General features: G+C 41.5%; 1 protein-coding gene and 1 long non-coding RNA gene across 5 annotated transcripts in view; both read right to left on the reverse strand.

Moving 5' to 3' along the window:
* The window catches only part of LOC144981320 (uncharacterized), a 39,328-nt gene extending 22,481 nt beyond the window's left edge, over window positions 1-16,847 (reverse strand). For 3 of the 4 annotated variants that reach the window (XM_078933882.1, XM_078933883.1, XM_078933875.1), the window contains exons 1-3: window positions 16,646-16,847; window positions 16,507-16,551; window positions 16,289-16,435 (exon numbers count right to left, since the gene is read on the reverse strand). In XM_078933882.1, coding sequence (XP_078790008.1) covers window positions 16,289-16,435; window positions 16,507-16,551; window positions 16,646-16,700 — 247 coding nt within the window. In that variant the 5' untranslated portion in view covers window positions 16,701-16,847. The remainder of the gene's footprint in view (window positions 1-16,288; window positions 16,436-16,506; window positions 16,552-16,645) is intronic. The other variant, XM_078933877.1, reaches the window with a different exon arrangement.
* Window positions 16,848-18,740: 1,893 nt separating this feature from the next.
* Window positions 18,741-19,445, reverse strand: LOC144984841 (uncharacterized). The gene is made up of 3 exons (XR_013648673.1): window positions 19,307-19,445; window positions 19,085-19,179; window positions 18,741-18,919 (listed from the first exon to the last, which is right to left on the reverse strand). It is a non-coding gene; the product is annotated as an uncharacterized LOC144984841 (long non-coding RNA).
* Between the last annotated feature and the right edge of the window lie 1,763 nt (window positions 19,446-21,208).

Below are 21,208 nucleotides of genomic sequence, written 5' to 3' on the forward strand. Positions count from 1 at the left end.
GACGTGGAGGAAAATTGATGACAAATTGAGAAGACGTGTAGTTCGAACTGTATCCAAAGAGCCCAGAACAACCTCCAAAGACATTAAAGGTGAACTCCTAGATCAAGGTACATCAGTGTCAGTTCGGACTATTCGTTGTTGTTTGAGCCAGAGTGGACTCCATGGGAGATGACCAAGGAGGACACCACTATTGAAAGGAAATCATAAAAAAAGCGAAACTGGAATTTCCTAAAAAGGAAGTTGACAAGCCACAAAGCTTCTGGGAAAATGTCCTTTGGACAGATGAGACAAAACTGGAGCTTTGTCCCTACTGTGAAACATGGAGGAGGCTCAGTTCTGTTTTGGGGCTGCTTTGCTGCATCTCTCACACAGGGTGTCTTGAAGTTGTGCAAAGTAAAATGAAATCTCAAAATTATCTAGGCATTCTGGATAAAAATGTGCTACCTAGTGTCATAAAGCTTGGTCTCAGTGGCAGGTCATGGGTCTTCCAACGGGACAACGATGCAAAATACACAGCCAAGAAACACCCAAGAATGGCTAAGAGAAAAGCGTTGGACTATTCTGAAGTGTCCTTCAATGAGCCCAGATCTGAATCCCATTAAACATCTGTTTGCTGTTTCCTCATGAGGAGTGGGCCAAAATACCTATCGACAGGGTACAGAAGGCTCATTGACAAATACAGAAACTGTTAAACTGCAGTGATTCCCTCAAAATACTGCAACAAAATATTAAGTTATGGGTACTATCACTTTTGTCCAGCCCTATTTCATTAGGTTTTTTTTAAATAATTATTTTATTCAATAACTCAAAAGTAATGGCTGATTTTGATTATTTAATTTTCAATACATTTTAATTTATTTTTAATTTTGATCGTTTCAAGTCATTTCAGTGAGCATTTGGGGACTTTCTTTAACTGAGGGGTACCAGCAATTTTGTCCACCACTGTATTTTACTGCTATGAATCTTTAGACATACCAGATGTATATTTGAATAAACCCCTCTTGTAATTTAGGCACAACTTTATTCATCTTACTTATGTTTGTAACAGTCTTTTTTTTTTTGGACCGGACAGAAAAGAAAGGGGAAGAAGAGAGAGGGATGTTAGAGACGGGCGTCTGCTCTCCTTTTGCGGCGATCAGCGGGCAGCTGACGGCGCCCAGCGCGTTCGTTTCGCCGCGGTCGCCTGCATCTGCAGGGGGTGCACTTTCCGCGGTGTTCGAGATGTCCGTGGCCCCCGATCAGGAGCAGTCTGGGTCTTCTCGTCTGCCGTGGTCAGCCGAATTTCTACGGTGAGCGGCATGCGGTTCTTTTCCCGTGTTGTTTTTCTACGGCTACGCTCTTGCTTCCTGTTTACTTCGGTGACGTCACGCCCCTAAGGACCTTGGGAATTGTAGTTTTGTACTCATGGTCCACTTCATGATGCACTTCTGATTCCTTTTCTGCTGTGTAGTTCTGCGTCGTCCGGTTATTGTTTCAGGGGTTGTGGTTTTTTTTCTGTGGTTGTGAAGGCTGGCGTTCCTCGTTTGGACAGGTTTCTCATGCTGGCTGAATTTGTTGTGGCTTTCAGCATATTTTTTTTGTTGCTGTTTTGTTCTTTGGGAGCTGAATGTGAATCATCACTATCTTTAATTTGATGCTGGCTTTATTATTATGGCGGTTCTTCTGTTTATTTTTTTCGTTGTGGTAGCTGCTGGTTAGTCAGAATGTGAATTAGTCTCTCTTGGACCCGTCTCTGCTCTGTGGATATTTTCCCTATGATTGGTCTCTCTTATGCAGCGTCTATGGCTCATTTTATTCACTCGGCGATCCTTGTTCGTTGCCCCCGCACGTTCTGCATCTGGTTCTGCTCCGCCTGTTTTTCCCCGCTGTGTCTACCCCAGTGGGTCCTGCCCTGGATTCAGGGACTTGCGTCGGCCGCATTGGTGAGTGTGTCAGTCTCGTCGCGGCCTCGTTTTCTCGGCTGGACAGTTAATTTGTTATTCTCTCTCTGGTTTGGTTTGGAGGTTTGTGGGGGCTATGTGATGGATTCTTCCGGGGCATCATTTTCAAAGCCGCCACTGAGGGTGGCCCCTAGGAAGTGTTCAGATTGACGTGACTTGATCTGGACCTGTTAGCGCCTCGCAGTTCATCTTCTGGGCATCAGTGGCCTGGTTCCCCATGCGCCTTCAGGATTAGTATATATTTTCTTCAGCTGCCCATGCTGTCTCCACGATTTTCCTCCGAACGCGATATAAGGCTAAGAATGATTGTTCTCACTGTTCTGCCTCTATGCCTCTCAGTGGCGTCTCTTCGCATTCAGTGGCGCTCGAAGTGTTTGTCGGTTTACCTTCAGCGGTCGTGGCAGTCCTCATAACAACTTTATTATCGGAAGCTCTGTACTGGATATGTTTAGGCGATGGGTCCCCTTCCTTTTGCGAGTTATTGATGATTTCTTGGTGGCCAAATTTCCTCTGTATCCCTGGTCTTTTGAATCTCGGTGGAAAAAACTTTATTTTCAAATCTGGGTTATCACGTTGTCTATTCTGTATGGTCCTCCACCCGTCCGGATTTATTTTTCTTCTATGGATCTGGGTGGTTCATTGATGCTTGTCTCTCCCCATTATGTCATCTCTAGCTTTTTTGCAGCGTGTCGTTTATTCAATTTTTGGTTGTATATGATTTGTCAATGATTGGGCGGCCTGACATTTGCTGTGGCTTTGGTCCTATGGTCATCCGTTCATCTTGTGTTCTTGTTCTGGGTAGTTCGATCCTGGGCCCCGTGTTCCTGTTTTGGATTTTCGTGTTTTGCGTTTGATCTTTCCCTCTCTATGCTTGGAGTGGTTTTGTTATGATGACTGTCGTGTCTTCAGGCTCCCTCCACTTGTTCTTCTGAGGCTGCGCCTTCTGGTTTGGGGGAAAAAAATTTAAGAAGAGTGGTTTGTCCGGCCGCCAGAATCCACAGCTCTGATGGTTTTTAAGGGGTCGTCCGGTTATGAGAGATTTCATCCTTGGAGATTATATTAAGGCTGTTTCAATAGTGAATGATAGTATTGTGTCATCGGTTGACTTGGTTAATATTTAAATAGCACCTTGAGCAATTTCTACCCTGACCGTAGGAAATATATCACTTGCGCTCTCAACCTTAGTTCAAGAGTTAAATCTTGTGTCCACAAGTCAGTCTTCTATCTGCCTTGCTTAAGCAGATGACACTCTGCTAGATGCATCCCCATTTAGAGGCTTGTTATACTCTGCCTCTAAATGCTTAAGGTTCAGTCTAGCAAAAATACTATCAAAAACTATGATCCCTCATGGCTCTCAAGTTCTCTTTTGCAGTATCCAGACGCCCTTGGCTAATTAAAATTTCAGTAGTCTGTACTCAAATACAAAGCATCAAATCCAGCCGAGCTGTAATCCTTTGCTACGTGGGATGTTGACCTTCCTCACCTACAAATGTCCTTGGCCACTGTCAAAGGTTACTTTTCTTATCATTGGAGTATATAAAATGTTGATAAAAAAGATTTCGTGCAGGTTATATATTTCACTATCATTTCACTGTTGGAATTAGTAATTATGTCGGTTTCTATGGTGCGATAAATCCACAATGGGTCTTTACCTTAACTATCTACTAAAATTTCACTTTCTCAGATTTGTTCTTTAAAAGCACTGTTATTTCATTTTTCTCAAGCATATTTATATATTCTTGTCAAGACTAATACTGCTTTGTTTTTATCTATGCATCGCATCCTGAGCCTGAGAACCCCTTCGCCCCGATCAGCTTCTCCGTTTCCAGAAAATCAAGTCAACCCTGCATTCCTTGATCTGGTGCTGCAACGATGACTGCTCGACGTACCTATTGCTGCACTGAAAGTGAAGGGGCGGTGGACCTCCTCTGCATTCCAATGACACTTCTGACTGAATTAATCAATCAATGTCAACAGAAGTATGAATGTAAATTCTTCGATTATAGATGTTAAAAGAAAATTATTGCCAGGTGGAAGCCTCAAAATTTAGGATGTTCTAAGATGTATCATAGTATGCGCTGGAGCTCGAATTTGGTTCTTAAGCTCATTTATTTGTTGTATGCCAATGAAGCATAGTAATTATGGGCGTTGAACTCGTTCTTAATATTTGGATGGAACCTCAATTAAATGGATGTTCCTTGAGCGCTTATAATTTGTATGCCAAATGGAGAAAATTATGGCTATTAAGCTTGTTCCTTTGTACTGTCGTTGGGAGCTTCGAAATAATGGATGTTACTTAAGCTCGTGTATGTATGGTTGCCAAATGGAAGATGTTTACGGCCATCAAGCTTGTTCTTAGTTTAATGGAAGTTTGAATAATGGCTGTTACTTAAGCATGTCATAATACGCCATTGGAAGCATTGGATTGGATGTTAAGTTAGTGTCTCATACGGGTTGTTCGGCGGTTTAAATTATAGTTCTGCACAGCGTTTTGCGGACGTGAGCTTTACGTTCTAAGATCAGGTATGAGTAATTCTTATGTTGGCTCCCCTTTTATTTGTTGTTTATTTCTCTCCTCAAACTTCACCCGACCGTCAATATCGGGATTCAAATCCTGTGCAGCAACATATTTCCTGTCATTCAAGTGTGTAAAACACAATGAAATGTCCAAGAGTCTTTTCCTGGTTTCCGCCTGAATTTTGTGGCAACACCTGCCTACATTCTTACCTTTAATGGGGCGCTATCAGTGACCAGACTGACATCGTGTGACCAGTTCACTCCAACATTGTCCAGCACAATAACTAGAGAGCTGACTATGCCATCAGCTGTTGTTGTTGTGTCCATCAACAACAGCGAAACTCCGCTGTGACGTTTCTTTAACACCTCTAATAAATATGCACGGCTGTATATATCTGTGATGACGGTGTTTTCATTAATAGAAATCAAAAATGCAATAAATGACTGGATTCCTTCATTTGGTGTCCAAGTCTCCTCAGAGATGTTGGATCTGATATCGTGATCCTTGACACTCATGTTGGCAAAGGATGACTGCTTTTTGGGGCCAGGGCTCCAGACTAAATTTTTTCACTAGGAGCACAGTGGCCCCCAACTGAAAATTTTAGGGGCACAACCAGAAAATTTGGGGGCGCATACCGTAAATCAACATGCAAACCAAATCTACTAATTTCCACTGTATTACTAATAAATACTTTGATAATTAATGCAGAAATTACAATGTGCTGTTTCTAATTCAGCGTCACATTTTATTCTGCACTTTTGAAAATGCAACAACAAGGTAAACAACAGCACCATCCCTGTCATGATGGTAAATGGTAAACAAAACGGATAGAAATCAATCTTGGTGACACCAAATAAATGCAGCCAAGATGCACAATAAGCGTGTTTGAGATCACCCAGGTGGATGTAACGCTGCGCAGATCACCTGGTGTGTGACATATATTTTAGCTCCAACATCACCTGTCAATCATCACAAAAATATCACAAGAAAGGGGTGGGAGCAAGGGGCAAACATACCCGAACACAGCTGGAAATTTAGTACTGAACTGACTGAAAGCTGCCCTACAGACTACAAAAACCATGTGTCCTGATGGTTTTTGTAGTTGAGTGATTAATTAAAATAATTTAAAATACCAATTGATTAAAAAAAAGGCTACATATATTACAAAGCATTCAAATAACTATAAAATATGTAATAACACAGATCACACTAAGGGGAAGAGGCATATTAAAAGTAAATAGAATGTTAAGGACAACTCCAACTACCTGTTCTCTTTCAGTCTCGCTGCAGATTTGCCTTCATCTCACCCCCCCCTCCCCCCGTCTCCCCAACGATCCAGGCGAGCCGCCGGTTCATCTTAAACATGTCTATCATTGCATTTTCCCCACGTGTTTTAAATGTGTCTAAGGTTAATCTTGTTGTTGCTCGCACGTGTTTAATGTTCATGCCACGTTAGCTGTCACGCATGTAGGTGGGGGACATTTATTCTCCTCAGCTGACCCGACTCCCACGGGAGCGGTGTGCTGCCGTAACAGCCGTGCATAAACTGTTTGATGCGCCGCTGTAACCGTAACCAAAACCCTAAACCTTCTTCCGGGTCTGTGGGGCCCAGAGAAAAGTTCAGCACGGACTGCATATATGTAGAAAATTATGAGCGAATAGATACGTTCTAAAGGAATGTATCTAAGGAGTTATCCTCCTTAATGTGGCCTGGGGAGGGAGGGGCTGTCAGGTGTCCTGCTTTCAAGCCCGACCATTGTAACGCCCCCCAAAGAGTCATTTACCCCACTGTGATTGGTTGGTCAGCTCCGGGCACGACAATGAAAAAGTGTCTTTCATACAAACTGGCGAGTCGCATTAACATTAAACTTTCATTTTAAGGCGGGGGCTGCAAAATATCATCTTGGGGGTCGCAAATAGCCCGCGGGGCACGAGTTTGAGACCCCTGGAGTACACTCTGGCACTGGTACACTAGCCGCAGGTCGGAAGAACGCATCAATAGTTCGCTTGCTCATAGCTCAGACGCACATATCAGGTTGTGATGATATTTGTCTCCGTTTCATTCCCACAGACGTTTATGCGCTCTCAATTGTCTCTAGGCCCCTCCACGCATTTTAGCCACTTACAGTGACTTTCCCTATTCTTCTCACACGCATTGGCCGCCTCACAGAAAGGCATCACGCAAGTGTGTGCTAGCGTTTCACGAGTATGTGCGCGAGTGTGTGTGTCTGCCTGCGTGCGTGTGCGCTCGTGTCTCATTGATTATTTCATCGATCATTGAAGTGCCCCTTCCATGTTTAATGTATAAAAAATATGAAGGGTGGGGGAGGCAAATTTACTGGTAGCACATGTGCGACTGGATGTAAAATTCAGTCCCACACTCTCAAATTTTGGTCGCAAAATGCGACCATTTGGTGGCAGTCTGGAGCCCTGGGGGCACAAGTTCACCTCTGAAAAGGGTTTGGATGTTTGCACCAACGTGTTTATAATAAGGTAGCTGTCACTGCTCCATCACTGATGTCAACGTTGCAGTGAATGCAAACGGTTGTTTTTTCAGTCCAGCTAATAGTTGGTAGATCATCTCTTTTGTGCACTGCAAATGGTGGTGTGAATGTTGTATTCTTTGAACACTGTGACCTGTTGATGACATACCAACATGGGGGTTTTGCATTCAGCTTTGTGAAAAAACTATTTCCATTTTTCCTGGAAAGCTCTTCACTCCACTTTACTTTTTGACAACATTTTGTTCATTAGGGTGACACTACTGATCATCCTTACAGCAAGATAACAGCGGTACGGTTCATAGGGAACCAAAGTGCATCCTACGCAGAGCAAAGGTGTTATGTTTTGCTTTTGGCACGTGCAGTTATGCTGTTACACTTGTTTTGCAATTCCTTTGCTCCCCCTAGTGGCGGAATTGCACATTTCAGTTATTTCTTTAAAAAATCATAACTTGCCACAGGAATGGACTAGAAACTTGCTTTCTTTTTTAACCATCCTTATGATGTTTACTCTTCATGTGCGGGCCGGACTTAACCACCTGCCGGGCCGGATACGGCCCACGGGCCATATGTTTGAAACCCCTGACCTACGGTTTGGTGGCCATTTTGTTCCAAAATCTGGTATTTGGTCATTTTCGCGTTTTTCTACATCATAGAAAAAATATCGTTTTTTCTAGCAATTTTCAATAAATTTGAGAAACGTGCCACTAGCCCAAGTCTACAACCTACCTCTGGAGTTTTGTCAACCTTTGACCTAGGGAGAAGGCCGCCATCTCGAATAAAAAATAAGCACCTTAAGCACCAAAAACAAACGAAAACTCGTCGTTGGAATTTTCATCTATCGTCTCGTAACCTTTCAGGCATCAACGGCAAGCTACTCTGGAAAAGATTTTGCAATTACAAGTTATATATTTTAACGGCGTCCACGTGGCGAGCTCGCAAATGTGGCGCACTGAAATTCCTCATACCTTATTATGGCCTGCAGCAGCAGTCACTTAGTGCAAGGACAATATTGTTTTTGCAGTTGGAAAGATTTTGGGCCTGTCAGCGAAAATTTGACCCCCACCACATACTCGAAAAGTCCCCAAAATGTGCACACACCTAGAATAAATTGAAAAAGACAATGACATCATGGCAAGCGAACCTGTAAAAAAATGAATGGGCTGAAAACCGCACATGGGGCCGGGAAAAAATTATTTCAAAATATAGTTACGAAACCAAAACACACGTGTTGGGGAAATCCCAAGAAAGTTTTGAAATCATCAAGGGACGGCAATGCAATCCCCTCTTTGCATTTTCGTTTTAATTATGACACACAATAAGTGGTTTTAAGTATAAAATGAAAAGCATTTTGAAATATTGCTTTTTCATTTTAATTTTGAGTCATTTGATGCAATTAAATTTTGAAAATTAAAAAGCATTTCTATTAATCCATTTTAATTGTCAAATTAGACATTTCTAAATGAATTATGTCAAACATTTACCAGGGACCTTTTTTAAAATGCAATGTCAAATACCATTTTCATTATCCTTTTAATTAAGTGACAGAAAAAGCTGTGTTGAGGAAGGAAATGAAAAAACATTTTGAAGTATTGCATTTTCAGTTTAATTTTGAGCCAAAAATGCAGCTTCATTTTGAAAATTAAAAAGCATTTCTATTAATCCCTTTTAAATGTCAAATTAGACATTTCTGAATGAATTATGCTACACATTTACCAGAGAACGTCTTGAAAATGAAATGTCAAATACCATTTTAATTTTAATTTTAATTTTAATTAAGTGACTAAGAAAGCTGTGTTGAGGAAGGAAATGAAAAAACATTTTGGTGCATTGCTTTTTTATTTTATTTTTGAATCAAAAAATGCATCTTCATTTTGAAAATGAAAAAGCATTTCTGGTTTTAACTTTGCTTTTTATTTATGCTACAGAATCGCTTCCATAGAGGACAGCATAATGCTTATGTGGCCCTCAGTAAAAATGAGTTTGACACCCCTGTGCTACAGAAACACTTCCATAGCCTAAAAGCATCTGTGTAGCTTTAAATTGAACTATACCATATGATTGATTATATTCCTAATTAATTCATATTTGACATTCAAATAAAAATTTATTTCATATCAACTTTGATTGTTTTAGTTCTTTTGACTGGCTTTGCATTTTTTTAGATTGGACGGGTAATAAGTACCGTAATTTCCGGGTTATAGAGCGCACCCGATTACAAGCCCCACCCACTCATTTTCACGTGTTTAACTTCTTTTGTACATACAAAAGCCGCGTCAGAGTACAAGCCGCATGCCCTAGGCAACGTTGTCAGCCTGACAAAGCACGTCCTGACTCCCAGATTTGTGCACAAGGCATTAGCATACGGTGGGAGGAATCAGCCTTGAATCATGCTCGAGTCTTCTTCCTCTTTCGGCTTCTCCCATCAGGGGTCGCCACAGCGAACAAGTCGCATGGTAAACTTGGCAATGTTTTACGCCGGATGCCCTTCCTGACGCAACCTTCTCAAACCGGGCTTGGAACCGGCACAGGGGTAGAGAAGGGAACAGGGAGCAGCCCGGAGTCGAACCCTGGTTTCACGGACGGAAGGCGCCGCAAACCAGCACGAGCTAAACCTGCTTGAATCATGCTCGAGTGTTTGAATAAAATAGTGGTTTATTTTATTTTGGTTTTTTTTTGTTTTAATTATTGACAATCTAAGTATCACATGTATAATTACAAACAGTGACCATATAATCAACATTACATCCCTCAGTAATGATGAGGAAATTTACATCCGCGATTCCCCATTTCCCATGAGTCTTATGGGGCTAAAGGCGGGTCTAACCCGGCTCGCCACAGTGTTGTACGTGTTTATGAGCAAGGAGCAACAGTGCATGGAGGGGCGAACGGAAGAACAGCTCTCCTTCCGCTTGTGTCGCGGCAGCATTATGGTGGTAACGGGGCTGGTTAAAAAAAAAAAAAAAAAAAAACCCCGGTAAAATAAAGCAGCGGCGACTGATAAGCGCGCGCCTCAGCGTGTGTCAGAAGTTTCCTTCCACAACAAACACTGTAGCTCCGCGGACGCCTCTGCGCTCCGCGCTCGCCAAGCGGGCTCTTTGTCTCCCCTTCCTATCTTCTCCGACACCCCTGGCCAGGGCAGCTCCAGGGAGGAGCGCTTCGTCCCCATTGCGACGGTGGACCGAGCAAATCGTGTCTGTGCAGAGCAATCGGACTTAATACTGTACGCTTTGTGGATGAGGGGCGGATACGTTGTTACGTGTGGGAGCCATCAGACTGACATCGGTCCTGCAGCTCAATGTGAACAAGCAGCAGGAGAACATGTCTCCAGCTCACACAGAGGCTGTGAGGTTTTCAATGCAAAATTCCGCTCAGTCCTTAGAAACCGTTAAAAACGATCACGTCTATTTGTGTTTCCAGTCGTGTCCCGACAAAATAAAGGCTGATGTTATTCCTACATTTTTACGTTCAGCTAAGCTGCAGATTGCAGCTTTTCCCGCATCGAATCATGTTCATCCAGGCTAAATGTTGTTAGTGCATGTTAGCCTTCCCCTAACCATACTTCGTTCTGCCACAAAAAAGCACTGACCACACAGATTAAAAATAAAATGATGAGCGAACAGGCGCTTCATAATAACCATAACAAAACAATAATAAACGTACGTTAAAAGATCATCTCGTATATTAAGGAGCTGCTAATAGATGAGCTAGTGTCACTATGACTCTGATTTAAATTCACTCCTGAGCATGCGCTGTTCTCTCCGTCGCGCAGCAGAGCGGCTTTTCCAAACCCGTTTGTGATGGTGGATTTTTTTCACGCTGCTTTTAACGATTGTTTTTAACTTGAAAGCTGCATCATAGTGTAGTGGCGATCACATGCACGTTGAGTCTAATGGCACCAAAGGATTCTGGGATGCGGCCGGGCATGTGTGTTTCTTTTTGTTGAACCATGACTGAAGTGTCCAAGACCTGAAGTCAGGTCCATGCTGTTTGGCTGCTAAGAGGTGTGTTGAAAAATAAGTGGCTTGTTGCGTGGAGTTGGATAGCGTATTCAACTCATACTCTCAGTCCGAAAGTAAGGTCATGGCGGCCGCCAATTAAATCTATAAATCAGCCGCGTCACTGAATAAGCCGCATGGCTGTGAGCGCTGGAAAAAAGTAGCGGCTTGTAGTCCGGAAATTACAGTAATAAGAAAGTTAAGACACTAAGAACACTCATCTTTGATTCAGGTCACAAAAATGTTGTTGTTGCTTTATATTCTGGAATAAAACTATGCCCTACACGTGATCACTCAAAATGCCATAACTTTCTCATTTCGATCCATCTGAATGATCTTTATACCATTGCAAAAGTTTATTTAACCCCTTTCCAGTAAAGTAAGGATCAGGGCAATCCAATGAATGTTTAATTTGTAGTCACATACCAAGATGGCACAGCGGTCAAGTGAGCCGACATCTGTGGAAGTGCGGTCTCGCTAGCCGTCACTGACTTTTTGCATGCATGTTTACATCATAGTTTACGGTACACACGCCCAGCGAGCTGGAAAGACGGTATAAAGCGCTAATATCACCCATGTCACTGTCTGTTACCCATTATCAAATAACATGTACTGTACTCTGAAATAAATGAGAGTTATTGCAAGCCCTATATTGTTATTTGATGTACAAATGTATTCATTTGGAATGTATTCTGTTCATTCCATAATGAACAGACATGCCGTGTTTTGTCTGAAATATAATCAGACAGATTCTGAAAGTGAGATTTATGACTGAAAGAATGTTTTGTGGGTTGTTGAGCATGACACGGAATGGAATCAAACAGAAATGAAGAAACTCCACGCAAAAGGCACATCTGGTCCTGTCAATTCTTTCTGAAGTTGCTTCATTTAAGGTGACGCAGAAATTAAAACCATAATCCAGTGAAATTTTTTTGTCACCTTTGGAAAAAGTGGTATTTTGGATGGTTCAAATGTTATACTATGACTACGTATAAGGAAGCCTGAATTGGTCTGTTATGTCAATATCTTTACTTTTCTACAGTCAATTTTCATCAAACTTGCTGTGATGTTAGTGAACAACATTATCAACCATAATCCAGTGAAATTTTTTTGTCACCTTTAAAAAAAGCGATATTTTGGATGGTTCAAATGTTATACTATGACTATGTATGAGGAAGGATGAATTAGACTATAATGTCAATATCTCTAATATTCTCCTGTCATCTTTCAGCAAACTTGCTGTGATGTTAGTGAACCTCATTGCCAAAAATAATCCAGTGTAATTTTTGCGTCACCTTAAATGAAGCAACTTTAGAAAGAGTTGACAGGACCAGATGTGCTTTTTGCGTGGAGTTTCTTCATTTCTGTTTGATTCCATTCCATGTCATGCTCAACTACCCACAAAACACTCTTTCAGTGTAAAATCTCACTTTCAGAATCTGTATGATTGATTATATTTCAGACAAAACACGTTATTTCTGGTAGTTATTATGGAATGAACAAACATGCAATCCAAATGAACACATTTGTACATCAAATAACAATATAGGGCTTGCAATAACTCTCATTTATTTCAGAGTACAGTACATGTTATTTGATAATGGGTAACAGACAGTGACATGGGTGATATCAGCGCTTTATACCGTCTTTCCAGCTCGCTGAGTAAGCCCTAGCTGCAGCCTGCAGAATTGCTCAACATAGAGGAATGCTGGAATGCTGAGGAATGTGAACACGCTGTGGAATGTTAACCCCGCCCACATTGAGCTCATCTGCTGTGGAATGTTAACCCCGCCCACGTTGAGCTCGTGCATTTGATTCACCTTCGTCAGTGCAGTTCTGATTGCAGGAAAGGGGAATAATCAGTGGAGCACATTTTGTGTCATTGGTAATTGTATGAGGAAAAAAGAGAACAGAGGGGAGGAAAATTTGAATGGTACAATGTTTTTTTCACTCAAAATAATGATTCAAGCCCCTCTTTCATGTAACACAATAAATTTCTGTTTGTTTTATTTAAAAATATTTATTTTAAAAGAATGTATCTACATTTAATTGACCTAAAACAAAATGTATTAATAGTTTCCCCTATAACTCCAGTACAGTGATCCCTTGCTATAACGCGGTTTGCTTTTTACGGTTTTGCTACTTCACGGATTTGCATCGTGCATTCTGTTCTGCATTCTGATTGGCTAAAAAGTCACTCCGCTTCTTCTCTACCTGTGCGTCAATAACGTTGCAGTTTAATATGTGCACGTACGTAAATCAGCTTGCCAAATTTTCATTACTACGTGCAAATTCTCTTGATGGTGGCATGTCGGTGTATAAGGATCTTTTTGCAAAGCAGAAAAAAGAGCGACAACGACTGCCTATCACTATGCTCTTCTCCCGAACAAACACAGCTGCACCGCGGGCTTCAAAAGAAGAAAACACTGCTGAGCGGAGTCAGGATGCAGCGGCTCAGTCTGTAGAGCAGTGAAATACACCTGAGTCACTACTTGTCCCACTGTATTTTGTATTTTTTTCATAATCATTTTAAATTTTCTCCCGTTTAATCCAATACTCGGGTCGGGGTGGGCGGGGCTAATCTCCGCGATTTGAAGCCTTCTGTTCACATTCATTAAAATTATTATTTGACAGTACAGTACAAAGTTATTTGTTGAAAAAAAGGTTTCTAAAGTACTTTTATTTGTGAAACAAATGCTTGAGCCTGTAAATTGGTTTGTTCTTTCTTTTCAATGTATAATAGAGTATTTAATTGTATAATAATAGTTTAAAAAAATAAAGGTTTCTACTTCACGGATTTTGCCTATCACGGGGTCTTTTTGGAACGTAACCCCCGCGAAAAACAAGGGTTTACTGTAATCCAAAATAATTGAGTTCAAGTAAGGGGCATGCTGTTGAATGCTGTTTTCCTGTTTCTCTTTATTTATTCTTTTTGCCGTCTTACGGCTACAATTTTTCACCTATTTTAACCATTCAACTATTAAAATGTTCAACTCCTTCGTCTAATGCCTGGTATGACTTTTGGTCCTTCAAATCCTTCGACTTTTCAAAAGTGAAAAATTTTGTTCGTTTTTTCCACGTAAAAAACGAACTGTGGCATGAAATCGTTTCAACTCAGCTTCTCCGAATAAGACAATTCACAACGAGCCTCATTTATGTAAATAACGAATCTATTTGTTTATACCGGCAGCTTTACAAAAGCACAACGCTTTTGGCTCAGTGGATTAGTTAGCGGGTTTAACATGCAGAGGTTCTGAGTTCAAGGCTGGCTTCAGACTGTTGATTCATATTTTTTTAACTTGCCTTTCTTGATAAAATTGAGTTCGACTAACTCAATTACCGTATATTTCGCTACATGGAAGAATTTTCTTTGAGGTGGGGTTACTCATATTTATTGGATGGAAATCCTGCCCACAATTAAATAGAGTTCATCCAATGAGTTATTTTTTTGAGTCCGTGAGGCCAGACAAAATGTATTAACTCCCTAATACATGCACATGGAAACTTGTAAAAGGCATAAGAAGACAGCAATCACTGTATAAATTCTCTAATTCAATTACATTTTTTATTTTTTTATTTAGCGCAAATTCGAACTACAGACGTCTCAATGGGCTTCATAACGGTAATTGTAAGGTAAACATCCAATGAAAAAGGGATCATGAATACAAAAAATGACTTAGGATAATACTAAACTTTAAAAAAAACAGACTAAACTAAACTGATATTCCTGCACTTAGATCCCCCCACCCCTTCACGGTAAGGAAAAACTCCTTAAAAACCGGTAGGTAGCAATATTGCACATGGACACTTGTAAAACCAAAGAAGAAGACGGGCTCTGCATGAGCGGGGTTTACATTCCACAGAGTGTTCACATTCCTCAGCGTTTCAGCATTCCACTATGTCGTGCAATTCTGCAGGCTTCAGCCAGGGGTAGTTGAGCTCGCTGGGCGTGTGTACCGTAAACTATCATGTAAACGCGCATGCAAAAAAGTCAGTGACGGCTAGCGAGACCGCCAGTGTTGCCAGATTGGGCGGTTTTCCGCCCAATTGGGCGGTTTTGGTTCTAAATTTGCGGGTAAAAATGGCTTTGGGCGGGTTTGCATAATTTGGGCGGTTTTAGGGTCTGTTCGGCGGGTTTTCCCACTCATGAATATATAATAGCGGACTACGTTAGGCTGGGTGGCTGTTGAAGTCTTATGTTCTGAAGCTCCGTGAACGCACCAGGCAGAGACGCTTTATGGGTTCTGTCATTTAACCTGTTGTTGGGGGTTTGCCGCCCCGCCCCTCCTCTTAGAAGTTGCGTTGTTTAAAGCTGACACCGCGGTCGCGTGTGGGCGGAGCTACGAGCTAACGTTATTGTCTGATCGCTGCATGTCTGTGTGTATCAATGCATGGTAGACACGGAGAATGTGGAGAGATCAGGTTTAATATTTTGGCGAGTTCTACTTGATAATCATGTTTCCATGTTTGAGTTCATGAGATCGTCCCAGAAAGTCTCTGCTTCAACTCCCGCAGGGAAAGCTGCGTCTGAATCTGACGCCGTGTTTCCATCTCTCTGACAGTTTGAAGCCAAAGCCCCTCCCCCGCCCCTCTACCTGCTTTTCCTCTCTACCTGTTCATATCCTCTGCAGCTCAGAGTTGTTTTCCCCCGCGCTCCTCCAGTGTGTCCAACACAGAGAGCGCTAAATACGGTCATCATAGCAGCAGGTTGACACGGTAGTAGTCGGGGTGCTTTGGCGCAAGGACAGCACAGGGATGGAAGAGGTTATACATAGGCTATAGCGAGTTAAGAAAATAAATGGAAGAAGGCCGGTCCGCTGAAGAAATATTCAATACCGTCTATTCAATACTCCTTTTATTAATAGTCTGAACTATCTTTGATTTTGAGAAATGTTTTATTTTGCAAAATCACCGCATCGGGTACTTAATCAGTCCAGTAGGGGAAAAAAATCTACAAAAGCTGTATATTGTTGTTACTCCCAATCATAGATAGATATGATTGTGCTTTTAAACTGGACAGGTAGCTGTGAAAAAGCCAGTCGAGTAATATCCCCTTTCTACATCTGTGATTTGTGAATGTGTAATTCATTTGACTTGATCTTATTTTTTGGTCTGGCGGGGTCTGGCGGTTTTCAGATGACTTTTGGGCTGGAAAACTGTGACTCTATCTGGCAACACTGGAGACCGCACTTCCACAGATGTCGGTTCACTTGACCGCGGTAAGATGGCGGACCGGAATACACCAACATAATCAGTCGTCGGTCCACTTTCATTTGTATCAGAATGTTCTAGAATATGAAGGCTGCATCTCCTTTGTTGAAGTGAACATACCTATTGCGTGGAGCTGAAGCCGTGGATTCCTGGTGATATCCAGCAGTCTGCGCTGGCGACAGAGCTCCTGCTCGTACTGGACGATGGTTCCTTCACAGTGTCTGAAGATTTCTTCAGCAGCAGCAGCTAGTCGCTCGCTGATAAACTCTCTCAGAGACAGAAGTGAAGACATCGTTACGCAGCTGCTCCGATCTTCAGCTCGAACTCCCACTACTAACCTACGATAACACCGCCGTCCTCGTCACCGTAGCTCCAAACATCTGCTGGTCTCACAATCACAAACAGGTTGTCCTTACATTTAAAAATTATTCGCTAATTTACGACACTTTAGAAAATGCTGAGAGTTAAGACACAAACCGTGTATCGTTCTTTCTGTACAAAGTAACTCACAAACGTCCAAACAAAACACCATTGTCCTCTGAAAACATGCTAAGACGGCTAACGCCTCGTACTGTTTACTTCCGGGTCACATGACCTAAAAACCAACAACTTTAAAATCACAAATAAAGTGAAGCTGAATCTTTTTTTAAATGGATCTACAAAAGTATAACTCGCTTACCCAGGAAGTATTAATATTAAATACAACTTATGAAAAACAAAAACTTGCTGTTTTGCATAAATTATAGATATGATTTAAATGCTTCAACTTAAATGTACTGGGGGGTATTCAAGAAAGATGAAAGTCAGTGTAGTTTAAACATTCTTCCTGGAATTCCCCCCTGGAGAGATAAAAAAAAAGCATTGTTTTCATTTTGAGACTGAATAGAGACTGAAGGTTGTTTTTTCTTCTTGGTTTTCGACTGTCCTGGGGGGTATTCCAGGTTTAAACTACCCTGACTTTAACCCTGAACTATGGCTGACATCCGCATGAACTTGTTTACTCTAGGCATGTCGGTTCCAACAGACCGAATATGAGTTAGCGTAATAACGCTCGACTTGGTAATCCTGGGTTAACGCGCGTGCACGGCAAGTACATAAAGACATTCTCAATAGACCTTTTTCACACTTCCGCATTTTTCGACCGGAAATACGGCAATGACGTGTAAAACAACTTCCTGTTAGCATAGCGGCACTTATGAAGAATGGCAGAGTCGAAGAGTTGCAGTCTCTGTTGTGTTCCAGGCTGTTCGTCTTCCAACCAAAAACAGCCCGGCCTTTCATTTCATTATTTTCCTGTGGATCCAAACCTGAAACCCAAATGGATACAGGCGATCCGAAGAGAGGAAGGGCATAGTTTTAATGTAAACACAGGTAGCACCGTCTGCTGCCGGCACTTGCTCCGGATTGTGGTGCGGCTGCGTCGTTCGTCGCCTGAAGAGTGGTGTCGTCCCGAGTATTTTCTCTTGGAACAACTTTACTGATCCTTTGAGAAGGTAGTCAGTATATGACAGAACCTCAAACGTCAGGCTATGCAGCTAAGCTGTGAAGATGGCGACATGGTGGCTAAGCTAAGGCAGTAAAGATGGATCACGACTATGTGACACACCCACCTCAGGTAAGGTTGTTCATAATGTGTTTAGTTATAGTTAGTCAACTATGTGTACCGTTATTGGATAAATGCATTTCTACTTGAACATATTAATGTTTATAATAAAAGCTGTTCATGCTCTCACCTATTTTAATTACATGTATTTAATTAATATTGAGTATTTTGTCATTTTGTATTTTCCTTAACAAAAATAAATGAAATGTATTTGTAATTAAATACTTAACATACTTTTCGAAACATGATTACTGTGTTGTGTTGAAAGGTAGCAAAAAAATGTTAAGACTGATTTTTAATTTCTTTATCTTTACAGGTACTCTGGAAGAGGCTTTGGATTACATCCATGACTTGGAAGCCAAGTTCCCTTGCTGGAGCCAGGAGACGATGTCATGGCAGACAAAGAGTTCCTCGTTCAAGACCTCCTTACTGACATTGGATCTAAGCTCATCATTCCACCTTTTAAGCTTTCAGCTCAATTCAGCAAGGAGGAAACGGAACAAACCCAAGCCATTACCTGCCTCAGAATTATGGTGGAAAGTGTGATCAGTAGGATAAAGTCCTTTCACATCTGGGACTCTCCCGTGCCGCTCACACTGATGGGCAGTGTGAATCTAATCTGGCTAAACTGCCGTGTTTTGGCAAATTATCAAGGAGTGAATTAATGTTTGGTATGTAAATAATGTATAATGTGCAAATAGTATGGAAAAAATTAGTGTTTCCACATATTCTTAAAATCTAATTAAATATAATTGTTATATTCTTAATATTTTTCTGTTGAAATGTGACTTTGACTTAACAAAAAAATTTGATGAACAAATAAAACAATTTTGGTCAAAATTGTGCCTCATTTAATTTTTTGGTATGCGTAACAACAACTGATTAATCACAACACAAATACCATCAAAGATTTACAATAAAAAATAACATTACAGATCATCAACAGTAAGACAGAAGGCTGAACTGATTGTTAAAGACAAGATAAGTGTAATTTAAGGTATGCATTCATGCATTTGCCATAATAATATATATCCAATTTCTCTTTCATTCCATCTCAGAAACCCCATCCAACACAACCATGAGAGGTTGGGGCTGCACCTGGCATAATTTGCTTCCAGATGCCATCATATATGGATCTGGCTGTGGTCCTACACAAGAGAAACACAAGATTATTGGTCACACAAAAAAGTTAGACATAAGTGCATAACTACATTTAAATTTAATTCATTAAATCTGCTTTAACCATAATTTGGTTAGTCATAAGATTAAAAAAAACTTACTGTCACAAATTAACAAAAAGTTAAATGAATCACCTGTATGCCTTGTACAGTGTGGACCTCTGACCGTCCCTGCCAACTGTTTTGGGTTTTTGCACCACCAGCTCACTAACCGGTTCAGGATGGATTACCTTATAAGTAAAAGGCAAAAAGCAATTAGTCTGTAGTCACTACTGGGGTGTTTTTTATAATAATTTACAACTATTATGGATACACATCCGTTCTTAAATCATAATGACAATTTTATCACAAACCCACCTGTGTTCTTGGTCTGTGCCATCTTTGCAAGCCACTCGTGCAGGCCAGGGGGGGTGGAGCAGCCTGCAGACCCAGCTGTGAATAATGTGCGGTCTGGAACAGGATGGCAAGTATGTGATTGCAGAATCCTTTATCAGCCGCACAACTGCAGGAGAAAGCTTTCAGGTTGGCACTTTCTGCATCCAGTAATATCTAGACACAATAAATTAATAGGTTAAAATTAAGACATACTTATGTTGCTACATCAATGTAACATTAAACTATGACTTTCAGTAGGGTGACCAGATTTGAGTTTGTAAAAAAGAGGAGTGAAGTGAGTTTTTGAGATATTTCATTTAGAGTAATTGGTGTGCAGAGCTGCATAGATAAAAAGAAAATATGATCACATTTCATCTATGTTCAATGTTATTTTATTATATAAGTATCAAAAAAGAGGACATGTCCAGGAAAAGAGGACATCTGGTCACCCTACTTTCAGAAAAATAATACTAACAGTAAGTGAAGAAAGTGCCGCAACCGCAGCAAAAATAATGTACACACAAACGGGCAACTTGAATGTCGATAACATTTCTTATTTACAGCTTCACTAAATTTTTGGTTGTTATGTTAATCTTATGCCATTTCACTTAAACATACACACAACATATTCAGTACGATGTGTTATACCTTATATTACAAATAACACAGGATTTACAGTTGACGTAAAAGAGTTATAACCGGTGATGCGGCTATGGCTAAGCTAGCCGAAGCTTACCTTGATCTTCTTCTTTCTCTTTCGGCTTTTCCCATCAGGGGTCGCCACAGCGAATCATCCTTTTCCACCTCACTCTATCATGAACATCTTCTACCCTAACATTAGCCAACTTCATGTCCTCTGTCAAGACATCCATGTATCTCCTCTTTGGCCGTCCTCTTGCCCTCCTGCCAGGCAGCTCCATCTCCAACATCCTTCTACCAATATATCCACTATCCCTCCTCTGAACATGTCCAAACCATCTCAGTCTGGCTTCTCTGACTTTGTCGCTAACACAGGCAACATGAGCCGTCCCTCTGATGTACTCGTTCCTTATCCTGTCTAACCTGGTCACTCCTAAGGAGAACCTCAACATCTTCATCTCCGCTACCTCCATCTCAGCCTCTTGTCTCTGTCTCACTGCTACCGTCTCTAACCCATAGAGCAGAGCTGGTCTCACCACTGTCTTGTACACCTTTCCTTTGAGTCTTGCTGACACTCTTCTGTCACACAACACTCCTGACACTTTCCTCCACCCGCTCCAACCTGCCTGCACTCGCCTCTTCACCTCTTTTCCACACTCCCCATCACACTGAACTGTTGACCCCAAGTACTTAAACTCCTGCACCTTCTTCACCTCAGCCCCCTGTAACCTAACGCTTCTACCTTGATCCCTCTCGTTCAGACACATGTATTCTGTCTTACTACGACTGACCTTCATGCCTCTTCTTTCCAGAGCAAACCTCCACCTCTCTAGCTGTTCCTCCACCTGCTCTCTACTCTCACTGCAAATTACGATGTCATCCGCAAACATCATTGTCCAGGGAGATTCCTGTCTTACCTCGTCTGTCAGCCTGTCCATCAGCATAGCAAACAAAAAAGGACTCAAAGCTGATCCTTGGTGTAGTCCCACTTCCACCTTGAACTCCTCTGTCTGACCTACAGCACATCTCACCACCGTCATACTTCTCTCATACATGTCCTGAACTACTCTGACATACTTTTCTGCCACTCCAGACGACCTCATACAGTACCACAGCTCCTCCCTCGGCACCCTGTCATACGCCTTCTCTAAATCTACGAACACACAATGCAGCTCCTTCTGACCTTCTCTGTACTTTTCCATCAACATTCTCAAAGCAAAAATGGCATCAGTGGTGCTCTTACGG

This window comes from Oryzias latipes, chromosome 2 (assembly GCF_053564925.1).
Source record: "Oryzias latipes strain Hd-rR chromosome 2, Olatipes_Hd-rR_3.1".
NCBI lineage: Eukaryota > Metazoa > Chordata > Actinopteri > Beloniformes > Adrianichthyidae > Oryzias > Oryzias latipes.